The sequence below is a fragment of the Ictidomys tridecemlineatus genome, chromosome 2 (genome assembly GCF_052094955.1).
Source record: "Ictidomys tridecemlineatus isolate mIctTri1 chromosome 2, mIctTri1.hap1, whole genome shotgun sequence".
NCBI lineage: Eukaryota > Metazoa > Chordata > Mammalia > Rodentia > Sciuridae > Ictidomys > Ictidomys tridecemlineatus.
In genome coordinates this window covers 175,369,524-175,390,006 of record NC_135478.1, presented here as the reverse complement: position 1 = coordinate 175,390,006, position 20,483 = coordinate 175,369,524, and the positions used below count along the sequence as shown (strand labels likewise).

General features: G+C 40.4%; 2 protein-coding genes across 53 annotated transcripts in view; one reads left to right on the top strand and one right to left on the bottom strand.

The window, feature by feature from the left end:
* LOC110597581 (LHFPL tetraspan subfamily member 3 protein) overlaps positions 1-20,483 on the bottom strand; it is a 518,310-nt gene that overhangs the window by 115,155 nt on the left and 382,672 nt on the right. The gene's annotated exons all lie outside the window — the stretch shown is intronic.
* The window catches only part of LOC120891895 (uncharacterized), a 210,890-nt gene that overhangs the window by 9,594 nt on the left and 180,813 nt on the right, over positions 1-20,483 (top strand). For 8 of the 50 annotated variants that reach the window (XR_013435216.1, XR_013435208.1, XR_013435186.1 and 5 more), the window contains exon 2: positions 5,601-5,708. The exons of 41 other annotated variants lie outside the window; for them this stretch is intronic. Coding sequence is in view for 2 of the 9 variants with exons in the window: in XM_078040222.1 (XP_077896348.1) it covers positions 5,622-5,708 (87 nt within the window). In the remaining 7 variants the exon portion in view is untranslated. Of the gene's footprint in view, positions 1-3,678; positions 3,700-5,600; positions 5,709-20,483 lie in introns of those variants that run through there. One more of the 50 variants, XR_013435188.1, reaches the window with a different exon arrangement.

Below are 20,483 nucleotides of genomic sequence, written 5' to 3'. Positions count from 1 at the left end.
AGGATATCTGTCAGATTCACATCTTTTGGTTACATGTCTGTCTGCCAGTAAGATACTTCCCAAAGCATTTTTTTTCACTTATGTATTTAAATTATTTATTGGTTTATTTAACAATATTTTTGTTTCAAAAGATGGAGTCAAGTGAAACAACACAGGATGTTAATTTCAACAACAGAGTTTCCAAGGATTTTTCCTCTACATAATGTCCTCTGTGTTCCCATACATGCTGAACTCCCATTGATGGAGTCAAGGTTATGCACAATTACCTGCATCCTAAGAATAACTGTACCTTCTTTGTACTCAAGAAAGCATATCTCTCTTGCAAAAGAGAGGGAATAACATTATATGGACAACCTTGAGTTCCTCCTAATATTAAAAAACAAAGGAAATACTTTACCATTTTGAGTAATATGAACCATTATTTCAACTATTTGCTATATATGTCATAGCTGATAATCAGAAGACTAGTGTGGCCCGCAGGGACACAGAGATGATCTATTCAAATAGTAGAAGTTTCATTTTACTTTTTTGAATGTGAGCTGGAGCTGCTTTAAGATTTTTCTTTCAGGTTTTTCTAGTGCTTTTTAATTATATTATACTGAAGCAGTTTTTTTTTAAATGTGCTAAAAGTTACATGGTTTCAGGATTGATTTTACAAGCTGTTCCAACTGTTATGGCATATCTGAGGATCATCTCATTGTTCTGGTCTATAAATTACTGAATATGGGGAAACAGAATAAATCTTCCATGTCTAGTAAGTGAAGGGGTAAAGTTACAGTAGTAAAAACAAGGTACAGGAACAAAGTGCCTGAAGACTCTCCAGGGGACATTTTACATGGCCATGTACTTTCTTCCCCAGAGGCAGCAGGATTTGAGCTTTGAGGAGATTTAAGACCAATAGTGAAAAAGCTATTTAGTCATGGACGGTCCCATGTCAAAGTGAACTAAAATAAGTAGCTGTGACGGAGGTAATTAATTCATCTGTAATAGGGTTTGAACTCACAGAGAATTGTAGCAGTTTTTGGATTCCAGTGGAGAGAGACATGTTGTAGAGTGTCTAGTTCAGAAAGTGGCTAAAAAGGCATATTTACTTAGAATGTTAATTTTTATAGGCGATCAGCATTCTAGTGAGTGAGGAGACCAGAGGTATTTCTTTCTATTTTCCTTCTCAGGACAACTTCCTGAATGTCTTTCTATCCAGGGATGGTCACAGGCAGCAAGCCTCTGCCTCGAGGGTGAGGGAAAGAAAAGGATTGGGAAAGACATCAGGAGTGAGACTGATGGGGAAAGTCTGCCTTCTGGATGTAGAACAGGAATGTGATGTTTTCTTCCCATACTCGGCAATGAAATTTTAATATTTTGCACTTCGTAAAATCTTGTCTCTCTCCATCTCCCATGGTAATATTAGGAGCAGGAAAGCTCTCAGGTATGTGGGAGCAAGGTACTTCAAGAAGGAACCACCTGACATCATCTTGCAGCCATGACTAAGAACTGTCAGTTGTATGCAGTTGTCCTGGTATGATAGGCCACGTGAATCCAGACACAGTCCACCTTGGAATCTATGACTACAAAGACCCAGCACTGTTGGTGAATATGATTTGCAATTAGGAACTATATCCCTTAGGGCTTCTGGAAAATTGGAATCTATCTTCTCAGATCAGTGGAAAGGGCAGTAACCCCCCAAATGCCAGCAGTAACCCATAGTTCCAGTTACTCTTTCAGAGATTCAGAGAATAGGCTGGTAAAAAGACCCCTGGTCTGAAGACATCACATGGTATTTTAGCCTCTGCTAAAAATATCAAGAAGACTGCAATGCTAAAAGAGAATCAGCTTCTGGTAGGGGACAAAGAATCTTACCCCAAGAATGTAAGGCTGCCAGAAACCCTTTCTCTATACTTAACTCCCTGATTAATTAAACTCTTTTTAATTATGCCAGAATTAGCTCTGTCAATAGAAATGTTGCCCACAGGCTTGGTTCCCAGCCATTTGAATTTTCTTTTGTACTTTTGTGTTTGTTTTGTGAGCAATCAGAAAGTTTCTCCAAATCCAAGGAAGTCTGAGTCAATGACAACCCCCAACCTCTGTCCCCCATCCCCAGACCAGAGCACACAATGGTGACTGCTTGGTTATTGGAGTAAAATCAACATAGAAAAACAGTTCCAATTACACCAACAAGAAGCATGAAGGAAAAGGGAGCAGGTTACAGAAATAATAGAATATTAACCATAAAAAATGGTAAAGTCTAAAATTTGTGGAAGATCTCCCACAAAGTTCAAGACTACTCATACTTTTTACTTATGGTAACAATGAGAAAAAAGACCAAACGACTTAATAATGTAAGCATACATTTGAATAGTATTTATAGCTACAAATTGCTTTTGCTTGTTCTAGCTTGTTTGATGTCCCTACTCAAAAACTGGGAAATAGATACGTGTGTGTGTGTGTGTGTGTGTGTGTGTGTGTGTTTTGTTTACCAGGAGGAGAATGGAGCTCGAAAAGCTTACGTGACTAGAAAATTGGTCTTTTAGCTACTGGTCAGGTATAAATTTCAGTGCACTAAAATGCCCAAGTCTTTCCTATTTAACATATCATAGGAGGGTTGATTCTTGAAGATGGGCTTGGCATCCTGACATAAATCAAATAATTATTGAGAGTACCATTGCCTGTTTTAGGCCCCACTGGTTTTAAAAAGAAAATTTGCTGCTGTTGAAGGTGATTTGCAATTTGGTTGGGGAGAGTAGTCGTGAACCAAGTTAATACAAAATTGGATGATGAAAGAAAAGGAGGAAAAGAGAGAGAAGGAGGGAGGGAGGGAGGGAAGAGAGAGAGAGAGAGAGAGAGAGAGAGAGAGAGAGAGAGAGAGAGAGAGAGAGAGAGAGAGAGAAACACCCAAGGTCAATCACAAGAAAAATCCAAAAAGAGGCATAAGGATGGCCAAACAATACTGGGGGGAAATTTTCAGACAGGAGGAAGTCCCTGCATGCACTAGAAGAAGATTCTGTCCATGGGAAAAACAGTGGAATGCATGAATTTTTCTTGGGGAGCAAAAAGGAAACTCTGGAAACATACATCTTGATGTTAGTTATCTATAAGGAGAATTTGGAATTAGTGGGAATTGTTTTGTGTGGTTAACAGAAGGACAGGCTATAAGGCCCCAAATCACTTGAATTTCAACACTTGGGATTGGATTTGGAAGCAACTAGTAGCCAGGCTAGAGGGTGGGGCCCTAGTGAATGACAAGGCTCAGCTGGTTTACATCATGCAGCAATGTGCCATTGCTGGCTTTCTTTTGTCTTGCAAGGCAGTTTTGCATATTTACTTAGCAGAAGCAATCAGAAAATCCAGAAACCCAGAGACAGATTTATTTGGCTGGCAAATTGCATAATTTCCATAATGTCAATTTATGCCTTCACTATTGAGTAACAGGCAAAAAATTTCTAGAAAACATTATGGTCCAAAAGCAGTTAGTATTGAGAAGAGTCTTGTAAAATGAACCACCCACCCCTCCATTGAGATGGGAAGTCCAACCTAATTAATGATGGTGCCTTGGCATTTCTTGCGATTCCAAGAGTCTGTTGGAGTTATGAGTCCTTACAACTCACTTATTCTCTGATTTCTGTCCCCAGGTCTGGGTTAGGTTCTCTTCATGTACTTACCAAGAACACCAGGGAGAGAGAGAGAGAGGGTGGGAGAGAGAAGGTAAGCTATTAGTGAGCATGTGATAGGAGCTAAGAGTTCCACTTTTCACCCGGTTCTTCTTAGTTCTGCTATGCTTTCCAGAGTATGACTATCTTGCTGTGATATATGTTCTGGAGTTTAAAGGTATTTGTTTAATTAATTAATTAATAGAAAACATAGTCCATAAATGCTAGAAGGATGTTCACTCAAGAAGCAGCAATTACTTCCAACATCAGTAGGAAGAAAAGTGTTGGACTTAGACAATGGTGGTGCCTTCTTAAAGAGACTTTCACAGGTCATTGCAGCCATCTGCAATATTTGCCTTGCCTACTGATTTGAGACTCCTGCATACACACAGTCTTGTTGAAGAGTGAGAGAGGGAATGCTTGAAAGTACAGAGAAAGGCTAAGCAAGTCGCCAGTTGGACTGCCACACCTTTCTTCCTGACACTCAGGAAAGTGCATCCTTCTTTCCAAAGGCCACAGGCTGCAGTGGAGGCTGCAGCAGCATCCAGACTTCAGCAATTCACACAAGGAAAGTGGGGAGAAGACAGCTTTATCCTTATTAAAAAAGGCAGCCTTGGTACCGACTGGCCTGAGTTAGTGAGAGAACATGAGACTTTGAATTCCAGACACCTTTTGTCTTCTCACACATACATGATGTAGGCTGCTTCATACTTTCTCAAGAGTGAGAGAACAAAAGTAACAGAAAATACCATTTGACCAGCTATCCCACTCCTAAGTGTATACCCAAAGGATTTAAAATTAGCATACTATAGGGATGCAGCCACATTAATGTATATAGCAGCTTAATTCACAGTAGCTTAGCTAATGGAACCAACCTCGGTACCCTTCAACAGATGAATGGATAAAGAAAATGTGGTATGGAATATTACTCAACCATAAAGAAGAATGAAATTATGGCATTTGCCAGCAAGTTGATGGAACTGGAGGCTATCATACTAAGTAAAATAAGCCAATCTCTGATTTGTAGAGACTAACACACAATAAGGGTGGGGGTTAGGGAGGAATAGAAGTTCATTGGATTAGACAAAGGGGAATGAAGGGAAAGGAGGGGGAATGGGAATAGGAAAGACAACAGGTTGAATCAGACATAACCTTCCTATGCTCACATATGAATACACCATTGGTGAAACCCACACCATGTACAATCACAAGAATGGGTTAAAATTAAGTTATACTCCATGTATGTGTAATATGTCAAAATATACTCTACTGTCATGTTTATCCAAAAAGAACAAAGAAAAATAACAAAAAAGTTCATGGTTCTATTGGATGAAGCACCCCCACTGGAAGATATTGAGAAGATCAATATCTGAATATGAAATGGTGTGTAAAGACAATGAGGTAAGTTAACAGAGGCATCAGTCTGAGAGGCTGTAGCTGGCAGGAGTCGGCATGGTACATCACTGATGGAGAACAGTCTATAATAGCTCACTCAGGTCCCTTGATACACGTGTGCTGTGCTCTCTAGTATTTACACTGTAGGTGATTCTGTGCTGCTTATTAAACTATAAATTAGTGGATCTATATTACATATCAGAGATATTAAAAACAAAACCCAGAAATCTGCTGAGAATACTTTTCAGGAAGGAATTACATCCCCCTTTGCCCCCATTGCATGTGTGAGCAGAAAGAAATGGTTTCTGCTCTTCCTATGGCACTAGACACAATTGGTAGAAGCAAAACTAAGGAGAGGTTGTATTCACAGGCTTAAAAAGTCATGAGAAAGAATTCGAGGAAGATAAATGCAATAGATTGAATATTTATTCCCCCCCAAATTTACTGGTTGAAATTCTAACCCCCAAGGTGATGATACTAGGAGGTGGAGACTTTGGGGGTGATGAGGTCAGGAGGAAAGAACCCTCATGGTTAGGATTAATGTTCTTATAAACTTCTCAGGGTTCTCTCACCCCTTGGGCTATGGAAGGATATCGTGAGAAACTGGAAAGTGGGTCTTCAGCAGATACTTACTTTGTTGGCACCTCCATCTTCCCAGATTCCAGAATGGTGAGAAATAAATTTCTGTGTTTTATAAGCCACTCAGTCTGGTGTTCTGTTATATCATCCTGAACTAAGACAATCACCATCCCAAATCTGTTGTTTTTGTATTTTCTATGGTCTTAGAACACCTGACTGCATTGGGAATGAGCTGACATTAATTTCCTGCCTCACAGCTGCTGTGTTTCCACAAGTCACCCAAATTATACTGAAAGCAATCGCAAGACTTTCCTAGACTTGATGTGCAGAGAACATTAGCTGAATAGCATAGGGCTTCAGTGAGGATGCTGTTTTTCTGAGAGTTTTCCAATGCAACTGTGAGAACAGTTCATTTTAGAAGTAGAATAGCTGCTGCTATGCCCAGGGATGAAAACATTTTAAAACAACAAAACAGCACAAAACATCAAAGTAAGTGGCTTGCAATAGCAAAGACACGCCATAATAATTTCAGATTGCAAATAAGGCTAGTTATATACTAGTAAGAGATATTTCCTAGAACTGTCTTGTTGGTTCTAAACAATGCTGAGCTTTCAGTAAATATATCACTTTGTTTCTTTAAAAGTCATTTTCTCAGTAATGCAAATCCATTCCTATGGCTTAGGTAATTAAACTTAATTGTGTCATTTGAAAAAATTAGCAGAATTAGATTGCACTAACTATATTTAACTGCTATTAGTTATATATATATATTTTCAAGTATTATATGAAACACACACACACACACACACACACAAGAAACATGGTTCAGTCTTAAAACCATGACACTTTTATCTTATTGGGTTTAAGACGTCACCTATTATTTCCATCTCCAGTGGCACTGGAGATGCTAATGAGGCCTATTATCGAGGAGAAATGCCTAAGTAGAAGACTGAGAAGGCTGATTCTATGTAATAGCAATATTTAATACCATTCATAAGCCATTACATTATGCTAGGTACTGAGTTAATCATGTCACATATCATCTCATGCAAAGTTTGACAACTCTATGAGGTAGGTATTATTCTTCATTAGACAGATGTAGAAGCTGAGAAAATAGCCAACCCACCTACAGGTGCTTGAAAAGCTCTGTATCCTGGCCATTATGCTACTTTGATCCAATTGACTATTATATCTACTGCCAGTTAAAACCTCCACTTTCCATGTTTCATCTTTTTTTGTGGATAGCTAAATTTTGAGTGAATATTTCTGTCTACAACCAGTTGGTTATAGCTAAGCTGGTTGGAACACTTGCTGAGGAGGGAAATTTTCAAGATGAAATTGTTTCTGTCCTAGCTGTATGGCTTCTTGGTGTTTACTCAGTACTCATGAGAAACGGGTTGTTTCAAGGAAGAGAGGGTTGGGGTGGTGGAGAGTCTGTTCAACAGAGGGTGTGTCATGGACCCAGTGTACAGGGAGTTACAGAAGGGCCTAGTGGAAGAGGGGAAATGTGTCTTTAAGGTGGGGGATTTGAGGGCAGAGAGGAAGGCCTGGAAGAACAAGTTGGGTTCAGAATACAGGGGCTTTGTAGGCCCTAACACATGTGGAATTAGCACTGTAAGAGACAGGAGCCTGGGGTGTTGCTAGTAGAGTAATGTAGCTACAAAATGAGATTTATCCTTTAGAAAGAAACACCTAGAAAAAGAGGATGATCTTCTTTTTTTCCATATTTTTTTTATTGGTGAAGTATAGTTGTATAGGATTTGTTACATATTCATATATGCATATAACAATATAATTTAGCCAATATCATTCCCCAGCATTTCCCCTTTCTCCCTCCCCTCTACTGATCTCCCTTCCGAGGATGAACTCCTTGGAGGAGCAAAAAGCAATAGGGAGAAAGTGACTGCAAATGTCCAAATGAGAAATGATGAGTCCTAGAGGAAGGAAGAAAGCAGTCAGATTCCCCAGACATTTCTAAGTTAAATAGGGTTTAGATAACTGGTCAAAACAGGTTGGGAGAATGATGAGGATAACATTAACTAAGACCAAGACCAGGAACTTTTGAATTTCCCCCAGGATAAGCTAAATAAATTAAGTTTTGGACCTGTTGAATTTGAGGGGCTATGGGATAACTGGTTGGAGGTATTCAGAAAGTAGTTGGAAATATGGTTGCAACTACTGGAGCTTGAATTGGGTAGGGGATAGAGATCTAGGTATTCATTTACTTAGCAGATATGCAGACTATTTTAGATTTGTGGTAGAACAGTCATAACAGTCACTTGCATGTAAATGGTTGGCAAAGCTGGAGAAATGGCTGAACTCCTTGGGGATGTGAGAGCATGAAGAAAGGATGGGCTAGTACAGGGGTGCACGCCTGTAATCCCAGACACTCTGGAGGTGAGGCAGGAGGATCTCAAGTTCAAAGCCAGCCTTAGCAAAAGCGAGGCACTAAGCAACTCAGCAAGACCCCGTCTCTAAATAAAATACAAAACAGGGCTATGGGTGTGGCTCAGTAGCTGAATGCCTCTGAGTTCAATGTCTGGTACCAAAACAAACAAACAAACAAACAACAACAACAAAAAAGAAGAACCAAGGGAACCTCAACAATCCAATGGTAGGTGGGAGGGTTAAAAGGTGGGAGCTAAGGGGGTTGAGACAAGAGTATCAAGGAAAGCAGAAGCACGTGGTATTAGAGGGAGCAAAGGGAATGAATTGGTCAACGTTTTTTTTTTTTCAATTAAAAATTTTTCTTTGAATCATAATCAAATAAACCACATTTCCCCCAATTCACCATCTTACTCAATTTAAAAAAGTGAACAATTGAAGCTGGGTGTGATGGTGCATGTCTGTAATTCCCAGCAACTTGGAGGATCACAGGATTGCAAGTTTGAGGCCAGCCTCAGCGACTGAGCGAGACCCTAAGCAACTTAATGAGATTCTGTCTCAAAGTAAAAAAATTAAGGGCTGGGATATGGCTCAGTGGTAAAGTGCCCTAAGTTCAATTTCCAGTATAAAAAAACAAAACAAAACAAAACAAAAAACAGTTCAGTAGTGTTAAGTATATTTACATTATGGTGCAATGGATTTTCAGAACTTTTTCAATCTTGTGAAACTGAAACTCTGTATCCATTAAACAACAGCTCCTCCTCCTCCTCCTCCTCTTCTTCTTCCACAGTAACTGCCATTCTACTCTCTGCTTCTGTGAATTTGATAGTTTTAGATACCTCATGTAAGTGATGCAGCATCTGTCTTGGTGTGACTGGCTTATTTCACTCAGCAAATAACCTTAAGTTTCATCCATGATGAACCATATGACCCTATTTCTTTTTAAAAAGGCTGAATAATATTCTGTTGTACGTATATACCACATTTTATTTATCCATTCATCTGTTGAGGGACATTTGGGCTACTTTTAGGTAAAAGTAGCTAAGTTGGCTATTGTGAATAATGCTGTGGGCAACATTGTATGCAAATATTTCTTCAAGATACTACTTTGAATTCTTCTGGATTTACACTCAGGATTGCTGAATCAAATGGCAATTCTATTTTTCAATTGTTTATGGAACTAGCATACTGTTTTCTATAGTCCATTTGGTTTCTGATGTCACTAATTCTGCCTGGGAAGAATAGAAAGGAGAACTATTAGCTGTGTGCAGATTAGTGTATATGCAGTATCTTATTTAATTCTCAAAACAATATTCTGGAGGGGTATTATTACCCTATTTTAGAGTCAAGGTCCAGAAATGTTAAGTAGGCCACAATAATAGGTAAAATCTGGGACCTGAATACAGGTTTCTCCTGATTTTGAGATGTAGCCATTTTTACATTTTATCCCTACACAAGGAGGCGTTCCCCTCACTGCCACCCCTGAGTTCCACAGCAATTCATGAGATGTTTTCCATAATTTGGAGAGTATTTTGTGAATAATAAAGTTATATTTAAAAGCATTGAGGGTCAATAATTATATTGCCACTCTTGATAACTCTAGTTCCAAATACTTAAATAGTCATGTCTTTCTAAGCAGAAAATAGAAGCAATTCATTCCTATGTACCACTAACCCAACTTTGGGTTAGCACTATACTAAGCCTCTCATCTTCAGCTTGGTTTCTGCATTGTACCCAGTTGCTTTTATTGTGCAGATTAATGAATAGTTTGCAAACTAGCATCACTTCTGTGAAAGCTGATGGGCATGTTAATTATACCTTATTCAGATTTCACAGTTGCATGACCCAGATTCTTCTTTTCTGCCAAATTTCTAAAGATTCAGTGGCATTTTAGAAACTCCAGTAAACATAGTTAGTGTATTAAAATGCAAGCAATGGAGGAACTGGTCATGCAGAAATGGGAATATGAATAGCTTGGTTTATCTCACTTCAGGGCTAGGGTCAGGTGGTTCATTTTCAGGGCTTTAACTAGATTCAACAGTGCATATCTTTTCCCTCTTTAGTAGTTAGATATCTTGTACATACACAGTGTCTCCTTTCTCTTATGCAAAGGTTAATAAAATAAAATAAATAGTAACCCCTCCCAAAAGACCCCTGAAGTCTCAACCCAGCTGCTAATTACAATTATCCTCAGTGAATGAAATCTCTGTGGTGTTTGTATTGTACCTTTGTAAAAGTTTGGTATGTGCACTTTCAGTTTGACTCTTGACTTTACAACTTCTTAACTAATTACTACTGTGGTGTTCATGATACAGAGAGTGGGGACACATCAGTAAACAAGATAGAGTCCTATTTATGGGAGCTCAGAAAGATAACACTGGGGTTCAATAAGAAGGCAATTCTACTACTCTATGATAAGGGCTAAGATCAGGTTAAGGATGGAGGACTGTGGACACGCACGAGAGATCTCTATCCCCTGTTGGATGAAGAGTTAGGCTGGAGAAAGCTACCCAGAAGAAGAGTTAGCTAGCCAGTGATTCTTAGACTTTAGAGTGCACTAGAATTGGAGTATGTGCACTATCTTATGGATCCTCTATACAGCATTCTGAAGAGATATCATTGTCATGTTTATGGTCATGGTCTAGAAATGTTAAGTAAGGGGAATGTTAAAATGGTGATTTCTAGAACCCATCTGTAAAGTTTCTCACTCAGTAAGTCTAGAATCAGGCCTGAGAATTTACATTTCCAACAAGTTCCTAGGTGATGCTGATGCTGCCTGGTTGGGGACCACACAAGTGTTTTGAGAATAACTTGTCCATGCCAAGATCTGAAGGATGTTGATAGTGACAAAGAATGTGATGATCATTATTATCCAAAGTACAGATATGAAGACACGAATTGGTTTGAATATACTTTGTATACAACCAGAGATATGAAAACTTGTGCTCTATATGTGTAATAAGAATTGCAATGCATTCTGCTGTCATATATAAATAAACAAAGGGATAGTGTGTGTGTGTGTGTGTGTGTGTGTGTGTGTGTGTAAGAAGGAGGGAGGGAGGGAGGGAGAGAGAGAGAGAGAGAGAGAGAGAGAGAGAGAGAGAGAGAGAGAGAGAGAACACTAACACACTTGTCCATGTGCACTGGGTCCTGGAGTGCTGGGTAGGATAATATTCCCAAGCGTACAAAACATACATAGGCTTGGAGAAGAAGAAAGTGCATGGTGTGTGTGGAAATATCAATACTGCAGAGTACTGAGAATAAAGAAGAATAAAGCAGGAGGTGAAGGTAGAGGTCTCAGCAGTGACAAATCACAAAGGGTCTCATTGATTGTGCTGTGACATTTGGGCTTCCCCCTAAGGGCAATGGGAAGCTGTTGAAGTGCTTCAAGCAGGAGAGTGCTACGATGCAATATGCATTACAGAGAGGCTTCTCTGGCTTCCTTGTGGTCATGGGATGGAAGAGGCAGCATGGCCAGGGAGGGAGGTCAGTGAGGAAGGCAGTGCAGTGGTTCAGGAGAGGGAGGACAGTGATGGTGCAGACATGGAGAAGTTCGACAGGAGTAGATTCCCAACTTTTCGGTCATGCCTGCCAAAGTGCCAGGCATGTGATGAACATTCTTAGACCCTCCAGCCTAGCCCAGCCACTAGCTGAATTTATGTATGAGCCTAGTGATGCCACATGGAACAGAAGAATTGCCCCACAGAACCCTGCCTAAATTCCTGGTCCTTGATATTTTGAGCATTATAAGCTAATATTACTTTAAGTTGCTAAGTTTGAGGGTAGTTTGTTCTATGATAATAAATAAGTAGCTGGAAGGAATTTCAATAACTGAATCAAAATAAACATTAATATTTAAGTGGCAGACAGAGGAAGCAAGGCCTTCAAAGCAGAAGTAAGTGGTAAGGAAGGAGGAAAACAAGGAGAATATGGTGTCATGGAAGCCAAAAGAAGAGAGTACTTCCAAGTAGGAAGGAGTAGTTATCAATGTCGAATTCTGCAGGAAAGAAGAAAAGATAAAGACTGAATAGTGTCTTTTGAATTCAATGGTACAGCTCTCACTAGAGATACTGGCAAAAGTCTGGTAATTTCAGAGAGAGATTTCAGTAAGGAAGTGGAAGCAGAATGTGAAAATCATCTCATCAAGAAGCTTCATGACAGGTGAAGTGGTGCATGCCTATAGTCCTAGGTACTTGGGAGGCTGAGGCAGCAGGATCCAAAGTTGGGGGCCAGCCTGGGCAATATACAAGATCCTGTCCCAAAATAAAATACTGATGTAGCTCAGTGGTAGTGCATCCCTGAGTTCAATATCTAGTACTGCAAAAAAAAAAATTACTTTTGTTTTTAGGCAAGCATATTTCATTGTTGATGGGGAAAGTACAAATTGCAGGAAAGGGTCAGAAGAGGTACAAATATTATAAGATTTAATATTATAAGATTCTGCAGAAGTCAGAGGTCACATATGTTAGTGGGCAAGCAGAGGGATTTGGCTGATGCAGAAGGAAGGATTCCTCCTCCCTTGTGATAGGAGAGAGAGGGAAAATGATGATGTAGAAGAGATAAATGTGCAGATGTGTAGCGGCTGGAAGGAGAGGAGATACTTTATCTGATGTTGCCTATTTCTCTTGTGAAGCAGGAAGAAAAAAGGCTGTGTGCTGAGACTGCTGGGAGAGTCGTTAAGATAGGACTGTTAGAAGAATGAAGAAAATTTGAAATATCCAGGGGATAGCTGGGGACCAAGCAGAGGGACAGAATTTCATCATTGGAAATAGTACTGATGTTTTACCCCTTTAGAATTCCTTAACGTCCAGATGTAGAAATGCAGAAGGCAGAAAGTCGGATGAATTTGACCAAGGCAATCGGTGAAGAATTTAAGGATTTCCAGCAAGAAAATGGTTGAGGTGAAGGTGCATTGGTCAGAAAGCAAGTAATGACAGGGAAAGAAAGTCTAGTTTGAGGGATCGAGGTCTTGATCAGTTTGAAGGACCGGGAATGGATATCTAGTTTTGGTGTTTTGGAGGTTCTAGGGAATGGCAGAGTCCAAAGGCTAGAGGAGGTGTCCGTAGTGGAGAGGGATGCATTGACACAAGGAAATGAAAGAACTGAGAGTGTATATTCATGTGGATGGCTGCTGATGTGAATAAAAGAGATGCATGGGAAGATGGCAGAGTTTGAAGATAGAGGAAGACTAGGGACCAGCTGCCAGCATGTTCAGGAAGCCAGCAGGGCTGGGAGACTGACACAAATCTCCAAGAAGGTATATATTTTTTTTCTTGTTTGTTTTTAAAGTGCCAGGATATGACCTGGAAGAAGCATTGGAGGACAAAAGCATACTCTCATCTCTGCTTTACAAAGCTATAGCAGAATGAATCACTTTCTTTGCACAGGGGTACAAAAGGGAATTCTCCAGGGCAGGGCTGGATTTTAGTTGAGACAGGGAAGTACTGGGAACATTCAGGGAGGAGAGAAGACCATAGAAGGGGTTGCCAGGGACTTGTCAAAGATGCAAATGGGTCCCCTGCCTGAGTTTTTGCTCTGGTTCTTTTCCTTCTAGGGATTCTTGGTTCCCATGAAGGAAAATGAGCTTTCACATCAGCACTTACTCAAGAGTGGGTATGGCCACCAGTGTGTGGCATGGGGGGGGGACCCGTCCTTATAAACGAGGGAGCTCTGACCATGATGGCACCTCATCTATATAGATTTGCACCAGAGCGGGGTCAACTGGCAAGCTAGGGGCTGGTTTTCAGGAAGCCTGTGGAAGGAGAGAGTAAGTTGTTGACTATCTTGTCATGTACTTATAAAATTCAAAATTATTCCCTTCACTTATGGCGCAATTATGAGCTATACCATAGAATAAAGGTTACTTTTAAAAAAATTAAGCTGTTTGGAAGAGTTCCAGTTAACGGTTTTAGGCATGAGGTGTTGCAGGGATGGCTTCCTAGAGATCAGCCCCAGTTGTGACAAGAAGGCTGTAGGGTTTGCGTTCTACATCATGAAGCCACCCTGTAATGATAATATATGTGTTAATAGCTACAGAAGGCTCATGTTCAGGGAACAAAAGTGGGAGGGAAGAGATTCGAGAGTGCATGGTGGCATTTGAACCTAGTCTCGAAGAGTAATAATAGCCAGGCATTATGGCAAGAATTCTACATAATATAATTTTGTTTAATTGAACCCTTCTAGTGTTTCTCTGATATTAACTCTGTTATCATCATTCCCATTTTAGAAAAGTGCATGCCGAAACACAGAAGTTCAGGACATTCCAAATATGACTGGGGGTACAAGTATTTGAGCATGGATTTTAGCCTGTTTCAGAGCTAGACCACCCACTCCTGGACCTAGGAGTTCTAGGGATGGAGAGGTGGCAAATGATGGTGGGAGGAGAAAGGGGTCCTTGAGACAGAGGGATACATGTGGTCAAGACAGGAGGAGGTCATGTGGGGATGAAGTAGACGTTAGTAGGCTCACAAAGTTTCTGTGTGCACATAATTGCTGGAAAACCAGCACACAGAATGAAGGATTTTAATCCCTCTTGGGAATCAGGTAATTATTCCTTCCATGAGAGGAGGTGTTGCACAGGCTGTTTTTAGGTAAATGTGTGGAATGGTCAAGTCTGTGGTTAGTGGGTTCCTGCTTCTCCTCTCCCCATGCCAGGCACATACCCCAAATTCCACGCTGCTCACTCATTCCAAGAGTCAGTGGTTCTGGATGAGTGAGACAAGGACTGATCAAAGCACTCAAGACTGAGGTGGATATAGTCATTTCTGCATGAAGTTGTGGGAGAATGAGCCAGTTCATAGTAGAGATGGGCTTTCATTGACTTAAGGAGCTTGGGGACCATTGAGAGCCCATGACAATGACAAATCTAAATCTCAACTGAACCTTCTTGTTCCAAAACCATATAAAGGATACCATGAGGAATATTTGGGATGGAGGTTCTCTCTGGTTGTAGAACCTACAGGTCCACCCGGATAGAGCCAACTTCTCTCATCTTTCTCCTTCCTTCAAAGCAGGGCTCTAGTTCCAGGACTGTCATGGGAAGAGCTTGGGTTTGCACTCTTTTGGGGAGGAGAACAGATTAAAGACATCCCAGATATCTCCTCTAAATATCAAATCCTGCACATAGCAATAAGCAGCTGGTGAAGTAGAGGCCAAAATGATGTACTTAAATTATAAGGGATCCCTATTCTTCCTTTGCCCTTCACTTGGAAGAATTTCTCAAAAGGACATATTTTTGCTGTGCTTCCATTTCAGCTCTGTCTTTGGGTCAGGACAAGAGAGAGGGTGAAATGGTCTCCCTTGTGTTTGTCAGAGTAATTAAATAAGAAGTGATTTTCTCTGAAGTGCTGGCAATCAGGAAGGGTTTTCTGGGAAGGAGGCCTTGGAGGTTTTGGATCAGGCCAAGGGAATATTAGTTGCAAAGGGAAAAGAGAAACTACAGACACAGCAACCAAAAGCTATTCTCGGGAAAAGCTGCATGGCTGTTTATTCCCATCAGACTCCAGGCAGGCAGCACTGCCCCCTGCTGGGTACCCCGGCAGCATCAGAGTCAGGGCTAATAGGGCACCAGAGGGGCCCCTGCCAAATGTCTTCAGAGATTATTAAAGTGCCATTCCCTGCTAACCTCTTAAACCCCGTTTTCTAGTAGCCTTGGGAAATTAAAAGCCAGTGTTCAAACCTGAGGGCTCATCTTTAAACCTATCAAAGAATGTGCAGGTACCCATTAAAACCTGTACAGAGGATACCATCCTCTGAGAAATTGTTGGAGGGCTAAGAAATAGCAGAAAACGAAGACAATGGAGGTGACTTCTTTCTCTAAGGCCACATGATGGTTCATGAGATGATATTCTAGCTCTCTGAATTTCTTTCCTATGACCCAGACTTCCTGAGACTCCCAGAAGTCACAATACCCCCAAACAGAAGACTGTGCGCTCCAGATGACACTGAATGAAACATAATGTTTCTTTTGAGTGAGCAAGTCTCAGGAGAGGGTTCACTAAATTGAGCACGATTTTCACTGTTGAATCAAAAGTGATGGGTTTTCAGCCATAAGTAGGTATGTTTGTTCTTCTCTTTGTAAAAGCCTATCAATGTTTTTTTTTTTTTTTTTTTTAACAATATGGAAATGGTTACTCATCAGTATAGCAGTCTGGCCGTCCAATCTGGATCTTCATAGTCCTCTGTGTGTAAGGTAGGAGTTCAAATACAGGAGAAAAATGGCACAAAATAAACTATCTCAGTAATTATTTTGGTTATTAAAACAGCATATTTTTGTTTGTTGAAGACCAAAGTTTCTAAGTGTGATCCAGTGACCAGCAGGTTCACATCAGCTAGGAATTTGTTAGAAATGCACATCTTGGGCCCCACGCCAGACCTGAAGAATTAGAAACATTGGGAGGGCACTCAGTTGGGGTGGGGACTTCCCAGCTCCAGTGATTCTGATGTCCAGGAATTTGTGGAAACCACCAATTTAGACAGACCTGAGAGAAGAAGGAGCAGTCAATTGGCCTTGCACCTAATTAGGGTTTTAGTGTGTTACAGATATAGGGTACCTTCTACAGAGATCAAGAGCATGGCATCTGGATTTTTGGTGTGATTTTAAAAAAAGGTTCTATTTGGCATTATAATCATGCAATGGGCTGGAGCATAATATTTCCAAATACACTTTTCTATCAGTATGAGCATATAATTTTAGTTATTGCCTAGATAACTGTGGATTCTCCGTTATTTGCTTCCTAGTCCTTTCTATCTAGATTAAAACCTGCTGGATGTATACCCCTCTTTTAAAAACTTTATTTTTATTTGGGCTTTTTTATTTGTTCTTTTTCTTTTTCTTTTTAAAGAAATACATGATAGTAGAGTGTATTTTGACATATTATACATACATGGAGTATAACTTATAATTAGTATCTCATTCTTGTGGTTGTATGTGATGTGGAGTTATACTGGTTGTATGTTCATATATGAACATAGGAAAGTGAGGTCTGATTCATTCTACTGTCTTTCCGGTTCCCATCCTTGCTCCCTTCCCTTTATGCCCCTCTTTTGCTTTGGTCTGGTACCAACCACTTTACATGTTATACCCAAACTAGAAAATATGGACATAAGACTATTTTTGGAATTAGATTCTTCTTTTCTAAACAATGCATTTCAAGATTCTAATTTAAATCAGATGCATTTGCGAGTACACATGGAAAATCATGATTAAAGAAGAATGTGAGAATGCATTTTTAATGTTCTGATAGACTAAGGGGAAAAAAAAGATGTGAAATTTCAGAGAATCTAGAATAAGGAAATTTGAAGGATAAACCTTTTAACCAGAAGAAAGATTGTTAGTTGTTGCCTATATTCAGAAGATTTACATTTTTAAATTTAGCGACTAATGTAATAGAAAGTTTCAGTTAAATTATTACAGTGGTTGTTTGCTTCAGGGCAAGAAAAAAATCTTTGAGGTTTTAAATCACATTCTTCAGTCTGGCATGAGAGGGTATTTTAAGTTCCTGCAACCTTTTTTCTATATTCTGTATAACTTTCTTCTATCTGTCCTTTAATTCTTATACACCTAGAAGGAAAAAAATTGGGGGGGGGTGTTACAAAATAAAGTTAATATTTAGGCATAAATGGGTGACATTAAGGGAGTGTTGAGGCGTCTTTGGAAATATTATTTGGCTAACAGCCTACCTAAAATTAATAATTAAATTGCCTAGAATATACAATATCATGGCTACCCTATTTTTGAGCATTGCTGTGATTCAGACTCTGGTATGTGCATTGGCAATGGGGCAGGACCCTTGAAATCAAACCTGCCCAGAAAAGCCAGTGACTGTGTAACCATATCACCAGTGCTGGAGGCTCAGCATGCCTCGCATCAAAGGGGAGGCCAAGTGGAAATTTTACGGAATGGATCTGCTCTAATGTATAAAGATGCTAAGGCTCATATATTTTGCTTCCTGAATGAAGCCTTTAATCCAGCCTGCTCCTTATACTGCAAACAGAAATCCTCAGAGCAAAGCTTCATAAAAGGAACACGATCAGAAAGAACCAAATATATAAAAGTACTTGAATAAAATGGACCATATCTTGATGCCCAGAATATAAGTAATCAAAGTACTCTTTTTCTAAAAAGCTCACATTCTGGAGAAACACTGGGACACAGTGATAAGCATTTCTTTAGAGGCTTTACTGGGGTTTAACTATTGGACAAGTTGAGTGGCTTTATTTGACCTCCCATTGCAAAGACTTTTTTTCTGTCTGCATTACCTGAGTGAAAGCCCAGAGGTAGAGAGCAAAGTAGTTAGAATTGGCAGCATCTAACTTGCTGTTAGGGTTAGATGCCATGTGTAAAATGCTTAAAACTGTGCTGGTCACATAGCAAGCACTCAAATTTAGCTATCATTACCAGTATAACTTTCACTTTCATTACTGAGGGCCCTGTAAGTAAAAAAAAGAGAAGCAGGAGTATCATTTTCTGTTCTGCTTTTCTTCTTCCTTTCTTTCTGCCACCTCTCTCTTCCCGTTCGATTTCTTTGCCACAGGCCATAGGACCTGAAGCACTGGAATGAACACAGAGCATGTTCCATGTGCTGTGCTGGATGGAACAGTTTCCCCAGGCCAAGAGGCCTGCATTCTCTCTCTGGCTTTCCCATTAATTATCTGTGTGACTGCAGGGAAATTGTCCTGTGTTCTAGTGTTCTAGGGCCGTTGGAACAAAGTGCCACAAACCCCAGTGGCTTAAGCAAATAACAGGAACTAATGATCACAAAGTTCAGGAGTTTCGAAGTCTAAGGTATCTGGGGCTGGACTGGATCCTTCTGAAGGCTGCCTAGGAGAATCTGTTCTGTACTGATCCCTTAGCCTCTGGTAGTTTGCTGGCAATCTTTGGAGTTCCTCAGCTTGTAGAAGTATCACTCTGATCTCTGCCTTCAGGTTTACAGAGTGTTTTCCCTGTGCGGATACCTCTGTCCATCTGTTCCATTTTTATGAAGACTGGATTAAAAGCCCACCCAATTTCAATGCAGTCTCATCTTAAATTAATTTCATATTCAGCAGCCCTATTTCAGATAAGGTCAGGCTCTGAGATACTAGGGATTTGGACTTCAACATTTGAGTTTTGCAGGGAGATACAATTGAACCCTCAATACCAAGGGACAGAATCTTTTGGATTCTGAGATGTTAGGCTTTTGGATGTTGCCATGCTTTGCAATTCCCCAAGGGGAGGGGGCATAAAGCATTCACGGTGTTTTTTAAATTCATCTAATTAAAGAACACATATGCTCAACTTTGGAGAATCATGAGGGTCTCATGGTAAAATTATGTTCTTTTGGGGAATGGCTGATGGGACCAATTCTTCCCCATCATAATAAGGACAATCAGGTTGACTGTAACCTGGCACCAGAAGTCCTTCTTCCATCTCAGGGCAGAAGCTGTCATTGGTTAGTGACAAGATGGTCGGTGAAGTGAAGCCAGTGGGCTCTCACTGGTCTGTCAGTTCCTGGGTGGGTGATAAGACCTGTAGGGGGTTTCTCTGGCTCAGAGGCAGCTGGTGTGGATGACAGGGAGGCTGGGCCATTGCATTTATATGCAAACAGCTGTGATTCCATACAAACTACAAGGGAAAGCCCACAAGGGAGAAAATGACTTACTCATACAATTTTAATAAATAGGCTAAAAGAAAAACCTGCCTCAGCTTCTCTTTGTTTTGCTGTCAGCAAGCACATCTCTTGTAGCAAGCTGACATTCTTGTCGACAGCGCTGTTAACAGCCCTCTGAAAGAGGTAATTACCTAATAAAGTTAATGTTAGCCCAATTGCACAGGACTTGGATTAAAAACATATCCTGTTGCAAGATTGAAGCCTGAGTCATGTGTGTGACCCACTGACTGTGTGGTTTGTCTGCCTGAAGAATGGGAAACATCATGGGAAGGACGCTGCCATTTATATTCTAGAGATGAGCCCGCTCTCAGATGGAGGAGCCCCAAGGATGCTTTCTTCTCTTCCTGAGGCAGCAGTGGAATGAGATTTCTGCTTTCTTCTTTATCTCTGTGTGATGTTTCCATTCACTTTGTAGGGCAGCTGCACAGTCTGGGACAGTCTGCCCTTTCCTGATGGAAAGTGAGCTGATGACGCGTTGGAATGAGAAAGCGCTTTGCAGTGTAGGACCCAGTGTCCTTGCGGGGGTTGGTGTGAGGAGCTCATTGTCTGAGCAGGCCCTGAGGGCTCTGTGGCTAGAAGACAGCTCACACACAGCCCATTAGATTTGAGCAGAAAGAATGCAGGATCCCGGGTCAAGAGAACTGGGTTCTGGTAGTCACTGCATCATTAACTAATTGAATGATTTTGGGCAAGTCAGTTCCCTATTTGGTGCCTCACTTTTTTTTTACATTTTCAAATGTAGGTAACAAAATTTGCTCCATCCCCCTGAGTACAGATAATCAGAATAATAATAGATAGAGCAAGTGCTGTAAAAATTATATTCCCATAC